Here is a 24378-nt window from a genome sequence, read left to right as displayed (position 1 = left end):
ATATTATGGTGGTGTTCAAGGCATTACTCCTAACTTTCTGACAAACACTTGACCAACATTTGTATAAGCTCAGAATTCTGATTTCACTACCAACTCTAAACTGAAATTCTTAATTTTAAAACTAGACAATTATACAATGAGAATACAATGCATATGAGATTTATGTAGAATTTATTGAGAGGAACCTGTAGTTGAACGCATGCATTCGCAACCACCCCAAATTGTTTTGCAGCCTTTTGAAAATGATCATAAACTAATGCCAAAACCCATGACTTGGAATTGGAGGCTCTCTCTACACAAAACGAGTCCCACACTACTAAATGCTGGCCCTGAAATTTTAACCACAGCCCCCTTGTGAATGTCGTAGCTGATAGATGAACCGTGGTTTTCCAACCACCAAGATAGTTCCTCTAAATAGCTGCGACCTGCATAGAATTCAAACTCCAACCCTTGCAAAAATCTTCTGAGATGATTTGGGGCCGCATTTGTTGAACTTTGCAAACAATAATATCAATCTTGGCCTTTGGATGAAGCCAACACACTTGCATAATTCATTGGAATGTTCCACCAACTCAAAGTGCTAAAACCAGTGAAGAATTTGCAACTCCTCAAGCTGATATTCTGTAATGTTCCCAACTTGGTACTCATGTGGGTTACCCCTTTTATGGCAAACCAAGTCTACTCAATAGTAGGGGATTACCAACCTACTCAACAATACACTGCCACCATACTTGTTGGTATTGCCAATGTTCTAGTCCACATTGCCATCGTACTAGTGGGAACGTACTAGTCGGCTCTACCAATGTACTAGTCAACTTTGCAAATGTACTAGTTGGCTCTACTAGATGGAGGGTGCGATGACGTACAAGTGCCAATGTACTAGTCGGCTCTGCCAGATGGAAGGTGCAATGACATACGAGTGCCTATGTACTAGTCGGCTCTGCCAAATGGAAGATGCAATGGCGTATGACCAACGTACTAGTCGGCTCTGGTAGATGGAGGGTGCAATGGCATACGTGTGCCAACATACTAGTAGATGGAGGGTGCTTTGTGTTTGAGAGAACCCTCTAGCAACAAAAAGTGCTTTGTGTTTCTCTATGTTGCCATCTGCAGCATGTTTGATTTTGAAGAGCCATTTGGAGGAGACAACAAATTTCTCTTTAGGCCTAGGTACTATCTCCCTACATCATTTTTCAAAATGGATTGATACTCTTTTGTCATGGCATCTTTCCGTACTTGATGTTTGAGAGCTTCTGTTACACTAGTAGGTTCTGAGTTAATGTTTTTGCTCATCAAGGCTACATAGCTCGAGAATTTGTTAGGCCTGTTACTTTCTCTGAAAGTTTCTTTGGGCGGTGCAAAGTTTTCAGCTTCCTCAACAATTTTTCTTGCCCAAAGTGGTCTTTTCTTATTGTTAATGATTTGATTTTTTTCTTGATGCTCCCTCTGATTCTTAGGATCAATTTGGTTTTCATTTGAGGTTTCATCTAAGTGCTTCCTCTTAATCTCAAGTGCAGAGTCTTCCTCCATGTTGTTAGGTGATTCCAAAATTTCTAACTCATTTGAACTTTGCCCTTTTGAAGGCAATGTCTTCCTCAAATATGACATCTCTGCTAAGTTCTATTTGTCTTTGTTCAAGTATGTAAATCCTGTAGGCTTTTGAGGTTTCATTGTAGCCTATAAAAATTCCTTTCCTCCCAAAAGGTTCTAGTTTAGACCTCTTCTCTTTAGGCACATGAATATACACAAGGCAACCAAATATGCTTAGATGGCTTATGTCAGGTTTTAGACCAGTAAAAAACTCTTCATGAGTTTTGTTATCAAGGTGTGAATGGGGACATCTATTTTGGATGTAAACAGTTGTTCTAGATGCGTATGCCCAAAATGAGGTATCTAGGTTTTGGTCATACATCATTGATTTGCAACCTTCACAATAGTTTTGTTTTTCCTCTCAACTACCCCATTTTGTCGATGATTATAGGGTATAGTGAACTCTCTCTTAATCCCAACATTAACACAAAATTCTTTAAATATTTCTGGAGTGTATTCTTTCCCATTTTCTATTCTTGGAATTTTAATTTTCTTTCTAGAAGAGTTTTTGTTAGGGCTTTGAACACTTCGAACCTTTTAAAGATCTCTTTTGACTCTTTACACTTAACGAAGTAGATCTAGGTCTTTCTGGAGAAATCATCCACAAAAATTACATAATATAGGGAAACTCCCATGGAGTGGGTAGACATGGGTCCACATAGGTCAGAGTGGACTAATTCCAATATATTTTTAGTTCTTCTCTAACTATTTTGAAAAGAATTCTTTGTGTTTTTCCCTAAGGCACATACTTTACATGTCCCACTATGAGTTGGATTTAGTTTGGGCAGTCCTGTTACCAATTTTTCCATGGAGGTTAGGGTGCAAAAGTGCATATGACCTAATCTTTGATGCTAGATCTCATTAGAGTTAGAAGTTTCATGAATGAGTGATTGTTTAGATTGAGTGCAGAGTTGGTATAGATATCCTTGTGTTATACCAATAGTCTTAGTTGTCTTATATGCGGAGTTCTTTGGCCATGCCAAAACTTTCCCATCCATAAAAGTGACTCTATATCCATTATCTTCTAGGACAGAGTTTGATACTAGGTTTTGCTTAATTCTAGGTACAACAGTACATCTTTTAGTTGGATAGTGATACCTGATTCTAATTTGATGGTACAAGTTCTCATCCATTATACAGGATGTACAAAATCATCCCCAATGGTTACCTCTTCATCAGTTTCTTCCACCATAGTATCTAGATGTTCTCGAAATCCAGTGACATGTCTTGATGACCCACTATCAATCACCCAAGTGTTGAATTTGTTTGATACATGATTTGATAGTGTTGAGTAGAATAGGAACTTCTCATAATCATCCTCCGTATTTGTTTTTCCAAGTTTATCTTGTTTCTTTGTCTTGTTAATAACCCTATTCGGTTATGCTTCTAGCAATACCACTTATTCAGACATTTGACATTTCAACAAACACTTGGTAGACAACCCAATTATCACTGAATATATGGTATCTAAATTTCCAAAACACGGTATCGGAAAATGGAACAATTGTTCACAAATTCAATTAACTTTAGCCTTCTACATTGCTCAAATAAATATCAAGCACTAGTATATAAATCTGCCATGTGAATTTACACATTTAAATCTGAAACAACAAATGTCTCACAACAAGTTTTGAGTTTATTCATTAACTTACTATGCTTTGGACAATTCCAGCTTGCAATCACATAAAGATTTTATCCTCAACAAAACCACAAACGTCCAGCCTTGAGAAATCCAAATCAATAATTACCAGAAATCAAAGATATAAATTACCAAAGTCTCCAAGATAGAATTGCTTTCTTAGCCACAATCAATACAGTAAGAGAAGACACTGAATTATTCCAACCAACAATCGCTCCTCAGCTATAGGAAATATAACACTAGAAGCCACCATGAAAATCTCATAATTCACAAGAAACCAATCTCCACCATACTTCAATAATGGAGCAAAAACCTCAAATCAAACCCTTATACCTCAGCAAGGGATTTGAAAATCAGAACCTTAGAAAAGCCACAAAGGCAACAAAAGAAAATAAATATTCAAGTGTTTTTTTTTCAACAAATGGGCTTGTATTTATAACCTCCAAATTCTCTTTTGTTGCCAAAATGTAACTTCACTCAAGAAGCTTCACCACACAACGTTAATTAGAAGCTTCCTTTAAATTCTCTCACTTGGCTTAACTAATTAATAAATGATACTTTCCAATGATAACTCAACTCTTAACTTAAGTGAAATTATAAAGTTAAATTATAACTTTATAATAAGCTATTTAATAATTAATAATAATTTGGCCACTAAAAATATAATAACTCCCAAAATACTCATCATTTAAATATGTCATCTGAAATAGGAGTCAAACCTATTATTTCACCATGTGACCAAATGCACTTTCCAAAAATAGAAAAGGTCCATCTCAATCAACACCAACTTACCAAAAATAGTAGGTATACAAAACTAAGCCCAAACGAAGTCCGATTTAAGCCAAACAAAGACCAACTTGTAGCTTATTGAAATATGGAGAAGATAAGACCCTCCCAAGACAAGCCACTGCCACAGAAGACCCTCTATCCACAATAATTAGCCTACGAGGATCACAATAATAGGCTAATCCTTGAAACTCCAATCCTAGGAAAAATGGGGACATTACACTTGTCAGGGCATTTTACAACATAGTATCTATATTGATCACATCTAAAGCATTGAACTTGAGAGACATCTCTTCTCTGCTTGGATGAACCCTTTCTATGAAAATTTCTCTTTCTTTTGAAGTTCTTCTTTCTTTTCTTATGTGAATTTGTGTTTAGGACCTGAAAATCCTCATCTATAGGTTTTTGTTTATTTCCTTTTGACATTTGTCTAGCTTCTTCTTGAAGGAAGTCAAATCTTAACCGATCTAATTTTGGAAGTTTTGGTCTTGCACTTATGCCTTGTACGAATGACTCCCATGAATTTGGGAGGCCACCTAAGGCTATTAGGGATAACTCTTTGCTATCAATTTCGTACCCAAGAGTTGACAACTTGATAGTTGATCCCTTAGCTCAGTTATTCTCATGAAGATTGCGTTGATTGATTCTCCTTTGTTCATGCTTATGTGATTCATTTGTCTTTTCAGTACATGAGTTCTTCCAGTGTTGTTTTTTTCAAATTTGCTCTCAAGGGATTTGAACATAAGGTATGCGGTCTCCTGTTTTGCCAATATAGGTACTATGTGATCCCTAACTGCATCTACCATTAGTTGCATGACCTTTTCGTTATTCTCAATCCATTGAGATTTTTCTGGTTCGTTCTCAGGTTCTGTATTCTTATTTTTTACAAGTTGGTCTAATTTATTTTCTTTTAATATCATCATTATCCATAATTTCCAAGATGTGAAATTGTTTGCAACCTCAAGGCGATCCTCAAATCTGATCATGTTTGACATTTTTGAAGGATGGAATCATTGGAATTTAACTGCAATATCAAGGGGAGTAATCTGATTTCTCAAGTTCAATTTTTGATCTTCCTTAGACTTGCTCTCATACCATGTAATTGTGAATTAAACTTATGATCAGACTGGTGTAGTTTTAGCAATTTTCAGTTTGGAGAATGTAATTCTCATTTGACTTGCAGCTAAAGATCAGATTATTCTAGAATGGATCAGAATTACAACTACAATGAAGACTGTGTGTTTAATCTGGATATTAGTTTTACTTTCTTATCTGAAGTTGCTGACCTGTATGAGAGAATGTATTTATTGATTTCAATACTTTTGTTGGTTTGATCGGTTAGATATACGTATTGTTCCAAAAGGCACAAAGTCAATAGTCATGTCATGAGAGGACATTTCTCATGTCCGGTCATGACATGACTGTTGGTTTAAACAATAGTTAACATAATACAAACTAATCTAGTGAACCAAAACATTATCAAGACAAACCGCTGATCAGTATAGATGTAGATAGATCATCTTGCTTGATTCTATTATGTCCTAATGGAATGCATCCGATCATTTCCTGATCAATATTATGCAAGATATCGTTACTCGATTATCAAGAGAAATATAATCTGGAAGTACAGATTTCTGCACACTTAGTTTGATATGAATAGTTTCGTTAGTTGCTTGTGTGAATTTAAGGCATGGTAATTCTTGTATCTGACGGAAGCTATAATATATCAACACTACTTGTAAGTTTTAATCTTTGCATCTGATTGGAAATTATAAGCATTCATAAGTGTGTTGGATCTTTTTCTGTAATAGATAGTCATAAAATACAAAATAATCTATCTAGTATACAAGTGCTAAATTGGCTTGTGCACTAGCTCAAGAACAAAAGGATAGATTTTGGTTTGAAGTTTGTATTGCATATTTCCGATCTTTAAGTTATATGTTTCATAAACTGAAAGCACTAGGGAATTCATCATTTCATACACTCATCCGGAAAAGGAAGCTTCCCCTCATAAATAAAAGATCACTTTTACTGCACATCTGTTTTGTTTGGTGTCACACTGAAAGTTATGAATAATAACTCTAACATACGGTTGCCATCTGTGTTTAACAAAAGTATTACACTTGTACTAAGATGGGATTTTTCCTACAAAATAGCTAACTATAGTGCAGTTTTCTAATCAAATATATGCTTTCTCATTCTCAGATAATTAGAAGCAAACATTAGTGGAATTTTATCAAGATTTGCCTATCTTATGGCTCATTTGGGGACTAGTTTCCTCATCTTCTTTGGTGCCATCACCAGTAATCACAGTAATAGCAATATCAACTGATGCTCTCATTGAATGTTCTACTATATTTATAATAAAATTGGTCATAGGACAGAGGCTTGAGGCTTAACTATCCAGTAAATCTAGACGAGTGCAGTGTGAACCCTTGCATATATTAGAGGCTGCTGTAAGGACCATGGAAGAGCTGAGAGAACAAATACACAAGGAAATATGTACAACTTAAAAATCACATTGATTCTCTAATCTCTTTCAAGGAATTTATCCCGAAATATTTTAAAAGTGAAATCCCTGTCTGCAGACTCTATATGATAAATTAAACGGTGAATTAATTTTCTGATTTGTTTTGTAAGCCATATGGAATAGAGTTGTAGTGTTGCAATATTGATTAAAAAGCACATGCAATTGAAGTAACATTAGTGGATTCTGATTCTGTGGTGTCTTGGCTCGCAGTTGATTGCATTGACTGTGCAGCAGATAATTCAGTTGTTACTGCAGTAAATGAAGGTATTGATGCAGCAGAACAAATATGCATGTCAGAAGATGCAGCTGAGAAGATACCCTTGAGAAGGCCTTGGGTAATGATCAGTGTTAATGATGACAAGGATATTCACTTCCGCAAAGCTCGTAAATTTTTCTAACTCAAAAAAGACTACCTTGCTTAAATTTTCCATTCTTAACTTGAGATGGGGGTTTATGGGAGTTGCAAAAAATTGATAAAAAATTTCTTTAGTACACCATAGATTTCAAGCCAATATTGTTGAGACAAGAACATGTTATCTTTATCTTTTGTTACTTAGATGATTCATTTTGTTAAACTGAATATCGAAGGGAATAGAATTAAAGGAAAAACAAGAAAACGTAGTTATACTTAATGATGAAATGTGGTTGATGAACTGAAAAATTAAATTATGTATTATGATGCATAGAGAGACAAAGATACACTCATCACTAGTTTACTATACCATTTTGTTTCTCAGATGTTTCATTTTGTAACATTGAAAACCTGTGGGAACATAATTTAAAGAAAATACAGTTGATGATGGTAGTTTGATCCCTGGTGGACTTCCCCACAAAATCTAATGAGGCAAGGCTGGATGCCTATGCACATTGCCTAGGACTGAATAAGTGTGTATAGTCTATTTGCACCCTTTCCTAGAAACAATTGCTAAATGGAATATTACAAAAAATCCTATAGGTGATCATTATCAATCAACGGGGTCATGAGATGTCGTATCTTGCATGCTTTGCAATTTCATATCATTTTATGGATATGCAAACTGATAGTGACATATGAAAATGCTTATCGTCTATTACAAGTTTCGTACCGTTACCTACATTTTGTGGTAACAAAATGCTGGACAACAATTGGCTTTGTTTGGGAAATGTTACTTGTCTGTTCTTAGAAACAAAGAGTCCCACAAAATCTAGTTCTCTAAGTGCCTTCATCCACTCCATTGGGCAATAGAGTTGGGCAACTCAAAAACAAAGACCCTACAACTCAGCAACAGGAAATTTATGTACAAGGGGTACTTATTTGAAAATCACTGGAAGTAATGTTTTAGATGTTGTCCGCTATGAGGCAGTGTCATTGGTGTTCCATCACGATATGCAAGCCTGAAATTGTTTTCGTCTGCAATCCGATGAATTGTGAAAGGTCCTCACCAAAGAGAATCGAACTTCCCATGTATGCCTTTTGGTTCTTGTCTCTTTTCCCAGAGTAGAACAAGATCCCCAATTTGAAATTCTCTATATCTGGCCTTTTTATCGAAAATAACTTTGACTTGTTGTTGGTGAGAAGCAAGTGTATCAACCACCTCTTTTCTTCGTTCCTCCAATTGTTGAAGGAACATAATTCTTTTATCTAGAGCATATAAATAAGTCTCATCTTTGATGGCTTGTATCAACTTAAGAGCGAGAAGCTCTAAAGTTATTGGAATCTCAACATTGATCCCATATAGCAACTGAAAAGGGGAAATCCCAATTACTCTCTTTGGAGTAATTTTGTCAGCCCTTTGTCAGCCCATAGAGCATCGAACAATGCTTTGTACCAGGTTCTTTGATTTGATTCAATCAACTTCCTCATGATAGTCATTATATTCTTGTTCCTTGATTATGGTTGCCCATTACCTTGTGGGTAATAATCAGATGCATGTACCAAAGTTATCCCATGATTGAAACAAAACTCAATCACTTCCTTAGAAGAGAAAGCAACTGCATTGTGTGCAACAATTTTGTTTGGAACACCAAACCATGAAATGATATTCTATTTCAAGAAGTCACAAATTATTTCTAACATAGAACCCTTCATAGGAATGACCTCTACCCACTTGGTAAAGTAGTCCGTCGCTGCTAAGATGTGAATGTGACCCTTGCTTGAAGGTGGATTAATAGTACCACTAAAATCAATTCCCCATTGCTGAAATATTTCTTCAATCACCACTGGCTTCAATGACAAAGCAACGAGTTTTTGTTTACCAACAAACTATTGACATAATTCGCATTTCCTTACCCATTGATATGCATCTTGAAGGGCCAATAGTATTGTGCTCTTAGATTTTTATGTGGAATGACAGGTGTTGAGAAATGTCTGCCACAGGCTTGATTATGGAAAAAATCTCGAATCCACGTTTGTTGGCTTTTGTACACACATTGGAGAAAAGTTCCATCCATTGCATGCTTGTAGAGACCATTCTCCCATAGGATGAAGCTAGAAGCTTTCAACTTGAAGGTCCTCCATTCTTTATATGTCAAATGAGAGGAGCATTCTCCATAACTAAGATAATATGCCATATCAAAATACCAATCATTTGTAGTACTGACAAATAAAACAGTAGGAAGAGGAGGAATTCTCATCTTCCACTTGCAAGAATTCATTTTCAGCCATAAGCTGACAGAGTCCTTTGCCATGAACTAACTTGGCTGTATCTCCATATCATATTCCTAAATCTTGGCAATCCAGTTATCTCTTTTTGTGCCATACTCTTGTTGTGTCAAGATGGTCTTAATAGTAGTATCTGGAACTAGAGCAATGATATGAGAGTTTAATATGTAGAACTTGAAATGCTTCACTACTTTGACAACATCATAACCATGTTTTTCCATTTGGCTATATTTCAACTCATGAGCCTTCACAGAACAACTCATGAATGAAATAGATGATTCAATACCTTCATCATTTTTTTGTATTAGGATAGCAGATGAGGTATGCTCAGAAGCATAACTATATATGACAAAGCTTTTTGTGTAATTAGGACACACTAGCACAGGTGCATGTACTATCGCTTCTTTGATTTCTGCAAGCGCTGTCCTTCATGATTCCAGTGGAAAGCACCTTATATCAACAATATGACGAGTCTTTTCAGTGAAATCTGGTACAAATCTCCTCAAGAAATTCACCTTTCCAAAGAAAGAGTGAACTGCTCTCTTCTTTGATGGCAAAGATGAACTTTGAATTTCCTGTACTCTCTCTGGATCAATCTTAATGCCTTCTTTGGACGCGAGGTGTCCCCTACTTGCCCTCCATTAGACCAAAAATTGATTTCTTGGCATTTAGTGATAAACTATGTTGTCTGCATTTCTCCAAAACATGTCAGAGATGAAATAAATGATCTTGACGCGCTTTGGAGAAAACAATCAAATCATCCAAATATACGACAATGCTTTCATTGATGAGACCATCAAAGGCAAGATCCATTGCGTTCCAGGGTTTATAAGGCTGAAAGGCATTCGCCAATATGCAAATGTATCCCATGGGGTAGTGAATGCTGTCTTATATTGATCATCCTCACGAGCTTCAATTTGATTGTAGCGTGAGAAACCATCCAACGTAGATAACATTTTTGAACCACTTACAACTTGTAACACTTGATCCATGACTGACAGTGAATAATTATCCTTGAGAGATGCTTGATTAAGATTATGAAAATCCACACATGTGAATTTCTCCATTCTTCTTTCTAACAAGAACTATATTAGCTACCCATGATGAATGATGAATAGGAAAGATAATACCTACTTTCAACATCTTTTGAATTTCGGGTAAAATGGTACTTGAAATCTTTGGATTATACTATCTCGACTTTTGGCAAAAAAGAGTTGCGCCAAACTTAAAAGGAATATCATGCTGGACTTCCTTTGGACGAAACGATTTCAGATCCTTGTAAGAATAAACTAGAACATCCTTGAATTCATAAAGCAAAGTGATGAACTTCTCCTTTTCTTCGTCAGTACACGAGCTTTCAATGTTAATCAACTTTGGATCATCTTCAATTCCAATATTGTATTTCTCATATTGTCCTGAAGAGCTAGTCCTCGTCTTTTGTTGCTCTTTGACATACCTGTCATGCTTCTCAACTATCTTTTCCAAGGAAATGAGACATTTGGGGATCTAATTTCCTTTCAATCAAAATTACTTGTTGACTAGTATAAGAATTTTCATCAGAAACGATTTCATTTGGCGCATTCTCGCCTCCTTCAAAGTACATATCATCAAATCCTTCCTTGGTTTCGAGAAAATTGATATTTTGAGTATCATCATTGAACACTTACCAATGCTCACAATTATCTGGGATACTTGGTCGATAAACCAATTGTATTTCATAAATGCCATCTTCAAAGTCTTGATTGGGAAGTGATAGAGTAGTTGAAACAACAAGTGAATCAGCTCTATCATTCAACTCTCTAGGGATCGCTTAGATAGTGAAGGCTAAAAAAAACTTGATGAAATCACAAGCTAGGTCACGGTAATGTCTAAGTCGATCATTTTTGGCTTGATACTGACTTTTGGCTTGACATACCACCAACTTAGCATCTCCTTTAACATGCAAGATCTTAATTCCTTTAGCTTGCACCATGTTCAATCCCAATATCAAAGCCTCATATTCAGCTGTGTTATTAGCATTAGGAAATTGCAATTTGTAGGAAAAAGGGAAAAATTCTCCTTAGGTGAGATCAACACAATTCCTGCTTTGGATCCCATAGAAGCACAACTGCCATCAAATTCCATGATCCAAACATCATTAGAATTGCTTGAGCTTGCTTCACAGTCCATGTGAATAATCTTTCCTTCAAGAGAATCAGTAGAATCTGTAACTGAAACATTTTCTTCTTTATTAAGATAATCCATAGGATCTTCCTCGAACAATTTCTCCTTCAACTGTGACTGGTAGTTGATTTGGAATGGTAGCCTTTTATAGATCTTTAGTAGCATCAACAAATCTCTTAGTGTTTGAAAGCAAGGAAGAACTTTTAGAGCCTATCCAGTCCTTTGCAAATTCTGATACTTCGTTTGCATGTAGGTAATAATTACCCATTCCAGCCAATTTGAAAAGAATTTGAGCGTGTGGGTCATTAGATTTGACCACCACATACTTTGTTTCTCTCTTAGGATGCAACTTTTGCATGACACCTTTGACTAGTATTCTAGCTTCACTCATATCCATATCAAGTTCTCCTTCTACGTCCTTACAGAATTATGGCCAAGCAACATACCGTAAGAAGCAAACACATCTGCAACCAAAACAGTCATCTTAATCTTTTTGTCTGGGAAGGATGTAAAGGCAAATTCAGCATCTTGATTTTCCCTTTCAGTGGTACTTTCTTATTTTCCATAGAGTAGCAATTACCAAAGGATTTTGTCAAAATTAATCCTAAAGCATCAAAAAACCTTAGCATGCATGACATTATTAGAGACATTGAAATCTATGACGCAATTGTTTAGCTTGAAACTATTGATCAATATGGATAAGTAGAAAGGTTTAATCTTCCCTGGAACTGAGGATGGAAGAGTAACTAGGTTATTGGGCATGTTTTTTGATTAAGGGGCAATCAAGTGGGGTTGAGTTGGCTTTGATTCTTTTACAAACTTTGTAAGCCAATCTAGTTGATTTGGATATGCTTGTAGGTTTTCTACCTCAGGCATCTGGATTTTGGTCTTCTTAGCATGATCTATAATATCAAAAGCTTGGAAAGAACTAGCTAAGGAAGAATTGAAATTCTCAGTCTGGGGTTTAATATTAGCATTAGGCACATTGGGCTTTGAAATACTAGATGAAGAAGTAGGAAGATCAACACTTGATTATTAGTTGGGTCAATAGGTAGGCTAGGCAGAGCTATTCCCCTCTTTGCAATGGTGACATGCATTTGAGGTTTATCCATCTTCTTTACAACCTCTTCTTGTTGTTAAGCCAACTTTGTTTGCAAATGCATCACGACCGTGTAGGCTTGTACAAAATCAATCTCATGTTCTTCATCATCATATTGGACATACCCAATAGTAGTCACCAATTGCTTGATTATCTTTATGATAGAGAGCAACATTATCCTCTAGACGATAGTCTTCTTGATTGTCATTAGTAAGATCAGCTTCATAGTAACCAGTGGCTGAGTTACTTGTGGTGCTTCAAGTGCGAGCCTCTCCAGATAGGGAGGAAGCTTATTCTGATTCTTAGCTGCATAGTTATTTATAGCATTAGGATATGGCCGTCTTGGAATATCTTTGTATGGAGCAGCAAATGACCCTTGAGATATTTTCTTCTTAAGAGCAAGGAGTTCATTTGCCAATTTCTGAACCAGTGGATCAGTTGAGCCCAATGAAGAAGATTCCGTATAGGAATTTTTCTTGAACTGATTGTAATCCTTACGAATCTTTCCCGCAAGTATTAGGTCATCTTCAATCTCTATTGGTAGAGTTTGTGCAAGAGTCAAAGTAGTAGGAGCAACCCTTCTCAAAAAGAAACTAACCTCTGGAAGTTGAGTGTTAATGAAGAAACACTTCAAATTTGCAGCAGTAGATTGAGAAGCAATGGGAATGTAGTTAGCTAGTTTATTGAACCTGAAAATAAACTCTTGCATCACATCATTTTCTTCCTTCTTCATCTATAAGCTATGCTAGGAGAGCATGCTCATCTTCTGTAGGCTTGAATCTATCAAGAAACTTGGTTTGCAAAGAGGCCCAATCCATGATGGAATTGGGTTCCAAATTATAGAACCAAAAGATGCTCCCCATGGTCCAGCGATGAATAGCAGGAATCCGCTGTGTAGCATAAACAAGGGGTTTGAGGAAAAACTGGGAATCTTCACTGGAAATAGTAGTCTTCTTTTCCTAAGGTGGGTAGCTTGTAGTTTGGGAGAGAAGGGATTTTAGTAAGTAAATCAAAGTAAGCTTGTTGAGCCCAAAATGATCCAACAGAACTTGAGGAACTATCAGCCTTCTTTCTCCACGAATACACGTCCTCAAAGCTTGCTAGTGTGATAGACAGTAGTGACAATTAGAGCAAGGACTTGAAACTTCAAACGAAAGCAAGAGGCCTTTGAAAACGTGTCCCTAGCAGAGTCGCTAAAAACCTCTTGGGTGGATATTTTGCAACTGACAGTTTGGGTAAAATTCAGTTACAGAATAGGTAGATCAGCTATAGCATGTGAGATAGAGTTTCTCCTACCTTAAAGGAAAGGCTCCCCCTTCTCATCGATCCTTAGATCAACTCAAGGTAAGTAAGAAGTTGATAGATTTTGAAAGGGTGTTACCAATATTCTTTCCTCTTAACTTTTAGAAAAGAATCCACTTACCCACGGAGTGAGTAATGGGCAAGATGAAACCTCTAACTAGACTTCTATTTAAAGTTGTAAACGGTGATACTGATAAACCAACACTAACTCAAAGGCTAGCTGAAAGCATACCAACTTGGCTCTAAGTTCGGGCTTAATCTATGCTATAAGAATAACCTTTACTATTGGGCACAAAGACTTCCAAAAATAAGGAATTCTAACTATTTTTGTGAATTAAGGAGAGACAAGCTACAGTCAAAGCTCCTAGTCTATGTATCATCACAACTGCTCCGATTGCTTCTTAACTCTTTATAGTCAATTATGAAGAACACAAAAAGCACATGAATCAAAAATAACAAATGCAAATCATAGTCAAAGCTTCCAACTTGCACTAATCACAGTTGCAGTCAATCAAAGTTCAGCTTCAATTGTCTCTTTGTATTCACTTTTCTTTCAAAATAATACTACTCAATCAAATTTATACCTGCACAATTTCTCCAGAGCTTTCTTGCATACAACAAAAGATTATTTTTAAAATGAGGGGGATTCCTTCATATAGACAAAGGAATTGAGAAAAAAATGGAGGAAAAAGTGGGAGCAACTCAACCAATTTTGACCTTTTCTAAAAAATGAGAGAAATTGATGGAATACATGTCATAAGGACATGCAAATTGTATTACATGTAATTACACAATTTAATGCAATACATCCTCTCCAATCTACAACATGAAAACTAAAGAAAGAAGAAGACGGAAAAGAGTTGAAACAGTCGTAAGGATTATTCTTAAGTGCCTTAAACTTGATGATAACATCACGTATTGTAGGAAGATCTGAGGTTTCCATTGTCTTTGATATTGCCTCTATTCTGACTGCATCAGCATATGCTGATTTTGCAACTTTGCAATTTACTGCGAGAGAATCTTGTAGGTGCTTTGCTAATGATTCATGCAAAGCAAACCTATTCATTGTGTGAGAACCAAAATCTTCAGAATCTAAAACAACTTTAACTCTGACTATATATTTTGAAGTCATCTCCTCCATTGTGACCAAGTTGACATGCTAAGTAAGAACTTGGCATCCCATTTGTTCCAAGTTGCACATGATCTCAGTTTCAATTGAGTGATAGTCTTCTAAGCCTGTCTACAATGTTGTTACAAGCTTCCTCAGCATCTCTTCCTTGTAATCCACGAGTCCGTGGCATTTGTAGAACATTTCGCTAGATGTGACAACATCACATGCAACTAGGCTGTCTAAATCAGTTGGCAAGTTCATCCCAATCACATAAGATTTCCTTGAAGGTGTTAGCTTCTTGATTCAAAGATGCAATCAAGTCATGCATCATCTCTTCAATACCTTTGATACGCCCAAGGATTTTGACCGCATCTATAATGGACTGAACTCCTTCAGAGACAACTTCTTACTGCCATTATTCGTCTCTCTTGAGGTATCTGAGATGTAGTGATTGCATGTTGCGAAGACTAGTGTTGAATAACCTCATTAGGCGAGCAAACTCCTACTTGAGCTAATTCTTCTTCTCCCATAACTCATGATTGCAAGTGCATCATGAGCATATCATAGACAACCTAGCTGTGATTTCTTACCAAGTTCAATTTTGGTGAACTTGTAATCTCAACAGTTAAGTTCTTCAATGGTTCAACAACCTCTACAAACTTAGTCTTTTAAAGAATCTATTACAATTCTTGAAACAATCTTGTCTTTCAAAGATTTAGACTTAGTTTTCTTGATCGGAAGATTATCTGGGGGCAGCACAACCTTCCTTCTCTTCATAGTGATCTTGCCCAACCATGCAGGCAAACTAAAACCATGATCTGTTGAATTAGGTACAATAGCAACCATCGACATTGATCTTGATTGTATTTCTGATGCGGCTAAGCATGCTTCAATTTGCACAACTATACCAAGAGGTGCTTGATCAGAAGATTCTGTAATGAATGCTTCAAAACTAGCCATCGAAGTATCAAGCTAGGAAACTTGACCTTTCGTGAGTGTTGGGAAATCTTCAAACATATTCCCCAAATTCTTGCACTGCCTAGCTGTGAGAATAGGAGCTACTGAAGAGATAGAAAGCACCAATGTGTTTACTTCCGAGGCAGGGATGATAGATGTGAAATAGGTGGAAAACGAATCCACATCATCATCTATGACACCCATAAAAGGTGTTTCCTGAATGCATGGACCTTGCTGATTTATTGGCCACGAACGAGAAATGATCATAACTTCTCCTTCTTCCTCTTCATCCTCCTCAGCAGGTTCTTCTCTAGATTCCTCCTTATCAGGTTCTTGAGCTTGCCCAGATACTTGTGAGGGTTCTGGAGGTGATTGAGACCCCTTTCCACGACTCAACTTAAAATTGAGGGTTTAGCTGAAATGGAGGAAGATGCACCATCTTTGCTTGAAATTTCTAGCTGAGATTTCCTTCCAGCTGGTCCAAAACTACCATAGTCTACCCCAAGCTTAGGATTCATCCTCTTTAGGCCTTTCGTCTTTAACCATTTATTGATAGTCGCCAAGATAGATTGAAATCTATCAAAGATAGATACGCCTTCTTTCTGCTGCCAATGTATAGGAAAAGGGCACTACTTGTCAAAACCAACACGATGATATTCTAAATCAAGAATATTGCCGTCATCTTCAATTTGGATATTGGATGGGATCTCGAGCATGTTAAGATCAATGATTTGTTGCAATGTGAGCCTGCAATAGTCAATCCTCATGATGTCCATCTCTGTACGCGGGTCAATCCATTTGTCCTCTATGCAATGAACATGGGTGAATGCTCTTTTGATCATTAAGTGCATTCCTCGATAATCAAAATCATACCTAGCCCTTAACTCCTTCAATATTATAAGCTGAAGTTCTTCCTCCATATTGTTCGCCTTGTTGTCCCCAATTTTGATATCACAAAATTGAGGCAACTCTACGCAATTTTATCATGGATTCATAGGTGCATCCTCTTTGTTTTAATGCATTAATGAGACTTCATGAAAATGATTCATTGTCCCCGAGTTGTTCTTTGTATAGTCTTATTTGTGTGTTCTTTGAAAGTTTTCCGTCGAGATTATCCCCAATTGTTTGTAGTTAAGAGTTTTCCTTCGTGCACTGCAAACACTCAATTTTTGGCAAACTTTCTCTGATTTTCTATTTTGTAAATAGTTTTTGGTTTTGTTTTGTCTTAAGTGAATAGCCCGTGGAATTCCGCTCAATTTGAGCTAACTTAGGTCAAAATTGGAGTTGTCTAGCTCAAATTATAAGGGAAAAAGTGGAGTTTTCAGGTCAACTGCATATTTTTATTAAAAACCTCATAAAAGTGGGCTTTTAATTGGCAATTGCATGATATAAAGTTATATTTGATATTTAAAGTGGATTTTGCTGTCCATTTTAAAATTTCAGCTCATTCTGAGTTGATTTGACCATATTATTTTCATGTTTTATGAAAATAGTTTTTTTCAAGGCTATTTTCCATGTTACTTTATCAAAAACTGTAGTTAAATATTAAATATAATTACATGAGATCACTAAGTGCATAAGTGGTATTTTTATTTCATTTTGCATATATCTACATACAAATTACTTCATGGAAATCCATTTGCCAGAAAATCTAAGTCCCAACATCATTAAAAGTTTTCTTTTTAAATGTGATCACACGTGTGATTGTGTTTAAAGTTCATTTTTAATAATTAAATACGTTTATGTTTTTAATCACCATTTAAAATGGGTTTTTGCAACTAATTTACATTTAAATATTAAATAAAAATGAGTTCTTTATTCATGTTAATTTATAAAGGGGATTTTGATCCCAAATACACATGTTTTTAATTATAAAGTGTGTTTTCCTTTAAAGCTTAAGCTAAAGTGGTGTTTTTCAAGCCAACTACATATGTTTTGGACATGTAAATGCTAAAAAGGAATGCGTTTTGAGTTAAAAAACCCACCTCAAGCTAATGTGGCGATTTTCTTCAAACTTGCATGTGTTTTCAATATATGTTTATGTCTTCAAAAGACGCGTTCAAACTTGGTGGCGATTTTTGAAGGTTTTTCATAAGTGTTGAAGCATGTAAATGCTTTCTAAAAGGGCGTCTTCATTGAAGTCATCAATCTCAAGCTAAAGCGGTATTTTTTCTTCTCATTAGACATGTTTGTAAAGATGTTTTCATCTTCCAAAAATGCATTTTTCTCTATCTAAGTAATGGTGGCAATTTTTGAGTAAAACGCATAAGTTTTGGTGATGAAATAACTTCTCAAAAATGTGTTTATAAATATCAAAACCTCCTCTATTTTAATGGTGGCAATTTTTGGCAAGATTACATGTGTTTTAAACATATGTTTGTTGCTATTAAAAACACGTCTCAAGTCTTAAAGAGCTGGACAACAATTTTTGTCCAAAATGCATATGCAAAAGACGTCTTTCTTGTTTGTGAATTCATTATCCAAGGGCAAGCGACAATTTTTGCAAGCATTGCATGAAGTTTAATACATGCGTTTTGTATAAAACAGCCCATCTAGGGCATATTCTCCATCATTTACAGCGCTTTCCTATGCATTTTGGGATTGAATCTCTTCAAGAAGCTATCTAAGGTGAGGGGTTTTAAATCTAAGCTTGTTCTTCATCATTTTTACAAGCTCAATCTTGCCCTAGGTGTCATTTTTATATGCCTTATGCATTTGGGTTTGCTAAGTGAAAATTTGTTCCATATTTTGGGCATTGCATTTCCCTAACTATATCCACATGTCCAAATTTGAACCATGTAATGAGAATTTCGAAATCTATTTAAGTCTTGGTTTGGGCAAATCTAAAATTCAAACGTCTCTTGGATTTTTTCAGATTTGCTCAAGGTTTGAACAAGGTTTTTGTCTTTCTTATTTTTGGTGGAGTGGAGGTAATTTTTCTTCCTTATTATCTCTAAGGCATTTGTATATATTTTTGTTTGAATGTTCATGCAAGTCACTGACATTTCCATTTTCAGATTTGAATGATTTTCATTCTTGAAGTTGTTCCTTCTATTTTCCATTTTCTTCTTCAAGTTACATATGCAAGATCTCATCTTACTGGCATATGCAGTTGGGTGTAAAATCCCATTTTAAAAAGAAAAATAAGCCCCTACATGCAAATGCGAGTTAAAACCCCACCATTACACATTTCATGTATCTCCATATGGCTGCCCTATGGATAAAGTCTTTCCCACATGCTTGTCAGATAGTATCTCATGTTTTGCACTTATTTAAACATGAGGTGCTCAATGTGTTATTCATTTTTCTCCTTGCTCACTCAAATCCAAGCTTGCTGATCTCATATGTAATACTTTCTAAAAAACCCGTTTTAGGCAACTTTACTCATAATTTAGCTATTATGAGTTTGATCCATTTTTTCAGTCTCTATCCTCGTTCATTCAATCCATTTTTCTACTTATACCTTGTTCAAAATCCATCAAAATCTTCTTTTGGATCCTTCACATGACAATATTCTCATTTTATGGGATTATCATGTAATACCATTTTGCATAGGCGTACCATTTTGCAAAAGAGAATCTACTCCAGCAAAAGGCAAAGCAAAAGACAAAAAGAAGATGAAGTACCAGTATGATCAGTATCATAACTCCATCCCTTCATCACAAGTAACCTCATACTGTGATGAAGTACGGGATACTGATATTTCTCATATGAACATTGAAGACTTGCTTGCAAGAGTTGAGGCTTTAGCTACTGAAGAGATGAGTGGATCAAATGGAATCATATTCATCATTTGCCCACCTTCCCCTTGGTAGCTCATGAACCAGAATTCATCCTTGCATGTGCAAGACATTTTGATGCGGCTTCACAAACCATCAAAGATCAAGATGGCAATACTATCACTAGTCTTGATACCGAGACTATTGATTGTATATTTCATGTTCCTCACACTCCAGTTGTTACTAATATCACAATAAAGAAGGCTATGGAGCGGTGGAACGAGGATACTTCATCTGGTACCAAGTTTGTCAATGATAACTAGTTGATTACTAAGAGACTGAATCTTGTTAGATGGCCGGTTGATCCAGATTATATAAAAGATCTAATATTTTTGAAAGTATTTTTTTCATTTTTTTTTTAATAGTTTTTTTATATCTTTTTGTTTGGGCTTTTCGGAGGTCTTCTGCTCAAAATTTGAAGCCGAAACTGTAATTAGTCCCTAAAATTGGGCAGCCACTATTTTAGGGATTGAACTAGAATTTTAGTCTTTCTTTCCCACGGTGTAAGCGGTTTCGAATTCCGAGTTACGGGTCAAAAGTTATGACCACGACAAGTTGGAGTAATTAAACACCCAGTTTTGAATAAGTTTAGTTTAATTTGTTGTTTTTATTTTTTAGCCACATAAACATTTCAAATTCATGTTATGGTGGTTGTTGATATTCCATCATTGTATATATTCCTTCAACCTCAATGAATAAGATGGCTTTTGGTTTGTATACAACTCTTTTGAGTTTTGCAAGATTTTCCAGAATTTGAACATTGGTATCGCAAGTAATCATTTCACCAAATATCATGTTTGCAGCCCACTTCATCAATTTAGATCACCAGTCAAAGGAGTTTGTAGATGTGATTTCAAAGAGGAAATCAATGACCTCATCACACTTCTCAATCGCTTCGCAAGGCTCAAGGATTCAAACACCTTCGAAACCTGGATGTACAAGTACATCTCACTCATAATACGGTAAAAAAAGAACGTGTTTTGGGCTGAACTGGTGAGTGATTCAATATGTGAACAGTTGGTGAACGTTTTGTCGACTGGTGTGTTCAACATGAACTCCTACATGGTGTACATTGCTGCTGCTTTAGTTACCTTTTTTGGTTTATCAACCAAGAATAACAGGTCTATAGTTCATGTGTGGGAATATTATGACAATTGCCTTTGAAATAAAGTCAAATACACTTTAGAAAAGTTCAAGATGTCTTCTTTGGACATTTTATGTGCTAGTTTGATAAAGAGCTTCCTAATAAGTGAGTATCTGATGAGGCATGGAACAAGGTTAATGATTATGGTTGCATGTTTTTACAATTTCCCAACTTTGCATATTTGCGAGGTGGATGCTCCAAGGGAGAACCATAAACATTAACAAGGTATCCCACCGATAGAATTATATTGATGGAGTTGGCAAGACAGCTATGGAAGTTCAGGCTTATCAGTCTAGTTTGCACCGGCCTGGAGCGGGGATTTCATCTTGAAACTCATTAAAGACTGGAGGATACTTAATAGACGCTATGCCTAAGGTCAAGAATATGGAGTTTGAATTCTAGAGGATCACGTTGAAAAAGTTTGCAGCCAGAAGTTGTTCTGATTGGAGGAGATTGCATGACAAGATGAGGAGGCAGTTCTTGCACATACATCGTCTAGAAGATCTCAAGATTGATGTACGTACTAAGGTGGAAATACGACGTATGGATTATACCCAGTTAACTGTGAAGCAAATTGTAGATTTCAACTTGACATGAATTCCCCTAGTTTTGAAGGTGATTATCAAATTTTGGATTTTGAATATTTTTAGCAAGATGTGGAGAAGCTACCCATTCTTCCTCCTACATGATCATGCAAAGAAAATACATCCATTAGGGATAGATTTCAGTCTATTCTCACTAATAACAACACATGGATGAAGAGAAGGGGTCCTAAATGTATAAAGATAAAACTTGGCAAAGATTTTGATCATGTTGGTCCAATTGGGTTGAGATTAGAGATAAGGGTAAAGGAAAAGATGGTACATCCTCATCTACATTTCAACCCCTTATTCAAAGTTTTCCTAAGCTATCTATTAAAGGAGGAAAATATCCGAGAGTACTTGAAGTGAAAGAGATTGGATCTCAATCAATTCAAGTTGACTCAAGTCATGACGAAGCAAGGAAATCAAAGGAATTATCACCTCTTGCTTCATATCCTTTGGAAGTTACTGCTGCAACCTCTCTTCTAGATTTGGCTCCAGTATTAGATGAATCTCATGATTCACCTTTAGGCATTGCTATGGGTGCATTCTCCATTAAGCATTCATCCTTTGAGGATTCTGTGACTATTACACCATCTTTGTCCATATCCTCAGCCGCTCCTGCATTAGAAGCAAGAGGAGATCAATATGAATTTGAAAATGTATTTGATGCTTATTCTTTGTCTATTCGTTTTGCCACTGTTTGGTCTACAACATTGCTGGATGTAACTTGGACACAGTTCGTGTTGGAATCATTTAGAATAATTGAGGGGGGGTGAATCAGTTATCCAGGGTCTAGATGTATAAATAAAACTTTTTACAGCTTAGTGAACTCATAAAACATTAATACTCATGCATGCATCCATAAGATTATGCAATCACTTAAAACTTTTAGGTTTCTATTAAATCAACTTACAGAAATATAAAGCATGAAACATAACAGATTCATCAACACATTTGACACAATGATTTACGTGGAAACCCAATTTGGGAAAAACCACCAGTAACATGCTACTCTTTTCACTCTTTTGAAGTGATGCCCTCTGAAAGGCCAACCCTGTTAAAGGTTACAATACACACTGTCAAATGTGACCCTGTTAAAGGATTTCAATCACCCTGTTAGGAGTGAGCCTTGTTAGAGGACTTTAGACTATTCACTTGGAATGTCACTCAGTTAAAGGATTTACAAATGACTGTTAGGTCAACCTTAATCCAAGGATTTACCTTAGACTGATACAATTGTTAGACAGTAACAGTAAGGCTTTGATTTGATACAACTTAACAACTTCATTTGCAGATTACAGATCACTGTTGAGTCCTCAATTCTACTTGGCCTTCATACTTTGCAGCTCTGATAGCTTGTTCACCCTTCAAGCATTCATCTCCTTAAGCCTTCTTGCTTGACATGCCATTGCAGACTCTTCTATTAGGTCACTTGATGAAGCAAAACCCTTGACTCTTTGTCTCCCTTAGGTTCTCGCACATGACATCCTTGCTTCATGACCAACCATTCCTATAAATAGGAAATTAAGATATTTTGCCACTCATTCTCCATCGTCCAATTTAGAGTTTGGATGGATTAGGTAAGATACAATGTATCTACCCCATATCTCATATCTCTTCTAGAAACTTCTCCTAGAATCCACTTTAAATTTCGCTAAAAATGGTTTACCTTGAATTCTGTGCCACTAGCTCATCAACCTTATCTTCCATCTGGTTCACACAATCTAAGAAAACAAACTTGTCGGTTCAGATTCAACGAATCCACGATTTGTTAAATAATGCAGTAGCTCGACATTATCAAGCTTCTACTACTCGACACATACTACGTTGCTCGGGATCCACTGTGAAATTACTCGGCACGAACTAAAGTTTATTGGTGTTTGGCATCAATTAAACTTTACTTAGCATCCACTGTTCTGCTTGGCATACACTAGAATAAGCATTTACTCAGCTCCAACTAATTTTCTGCTCGGCTTGCTTTGTCTTTGCTCGGCACCAACTATCCACTCGGTCAAGCTTGGTAGACAAACTTTGTGTAACTTGTTCTTCTAAACTTTTTTAGTGTAACCAGCCTTTGTAACCTTAATTAGATTACCAATACATCATGTCCTCACTGTCTTAACTAATTCTTGTACTTCATTACATAATCATAACTCAACCTTTCCTGTAGGTGCAATTGTTACATCTTTTGATTAAATCCTCTTCATCAATCAAATAAGTGATAGTACTTGAATCTTATAAGCAATTGTCTTATTAGTAAATAACAAGTTTGACATTAGTGACAAAACAATGATTGAAAGACATAGTCTTCTTCAACAATCTCCCTTTTTCAATCTAGTTTCAACAATCTCTCTCAACAATGATCTTTTTAATCTATTTTCAACAATCTCCCTCTTTGGCATTGATGGCAAACCAAACTGATCAACCAAATCAACCAACTGGTAAACACCTTTGTTCAATTAAACTGACTAGGTTAAAACAGTAAGACAATACAAAAAAATAATAATTCTTTGTATTGAAATCTCTCCCTCTATCAGCAACTTCCATCTTCTGATTAGGTTACAAAATTCTTCTTATGGCTCCCTCTTACTATATCTCCCTCTAAGGATCAACAAACTCTTCCTCTTTGACAACAAAAACAGTTTCTTGATATAATCTTTCTTAAATTGTAAAACTCTCCCTCAACATTTATACTGACTGGATCAATAGAATATCTCCCTCTTTGACAACAATGCCAAAGACTTGTCATCTTTAACATGATAGATATAAACTTTTCATTTTCTTTAGTAGTCTCGCTCTGTCACCTTGCTTGCAATTGATTTGAAGTTTCAGCTCTTTGATTACTTTAAGCAGCTCCTAAAGTAAGATCCTTTGCATCAATGTGTAACATATGAACATCAGTTTGTTTGATGCAGGGCACTGCTCTTGTTACTTAGATAGCCTTTGATAGGGGTATCACCCCTAGTTTGCCTCTTAGAGACTCATGAGCATCCTTAGGTAATGCTTTTGTGAAGATATCAACAATTTGTTCCTTTGTGTTGACATATTCCGTC

At 36.0% G+C, this 24378-nt stretch overlaps 1 protein-coding gene across 5 annotated transcripts in view; it reads left to right on the top strand.

Annotated features, from left to right (window-relative positions):
- LOC149543066 (uncharacterized) overlaps positions 1-24378 on the top strand; it is a 233030-nt gene that overhangs the window by 13908 nt on the left and 194744 nt on the right. For all 5 annotated transcript variants that reach the window (XM_089797992.1, XM_089797991.1, XM_089797990.1 and 2 more), the window contains exon 4: positions 6756-6929. In XM_089797992.1, the coding sequence (XP_089654118.1) occupies positions 6756-6929 (174 nt within the window). The remainder of the gene's footprint in view (positions 1-6755; positions 6930-24378) is intronic.

Source organism: Cupressus sempervirens, chromosome 8, assembly GCF_028749045.1.
Source record: "Cupressus sempervirens isolate cs-2001-9-10 chromosome 8, ASM2874904v1, whole genome shotgun sequence".
Classification (NCBI taxonomy): domain Eukaryota; kingdom Viridiplantae; phylum Streptophyta; class Pinopsida; order Cupressales; family Cupressaceae; genus Cupressus; species Cupressus sempervirens.
This window is presented reverse-complemented; position numbering and strand designations above follow the sequence as displayed.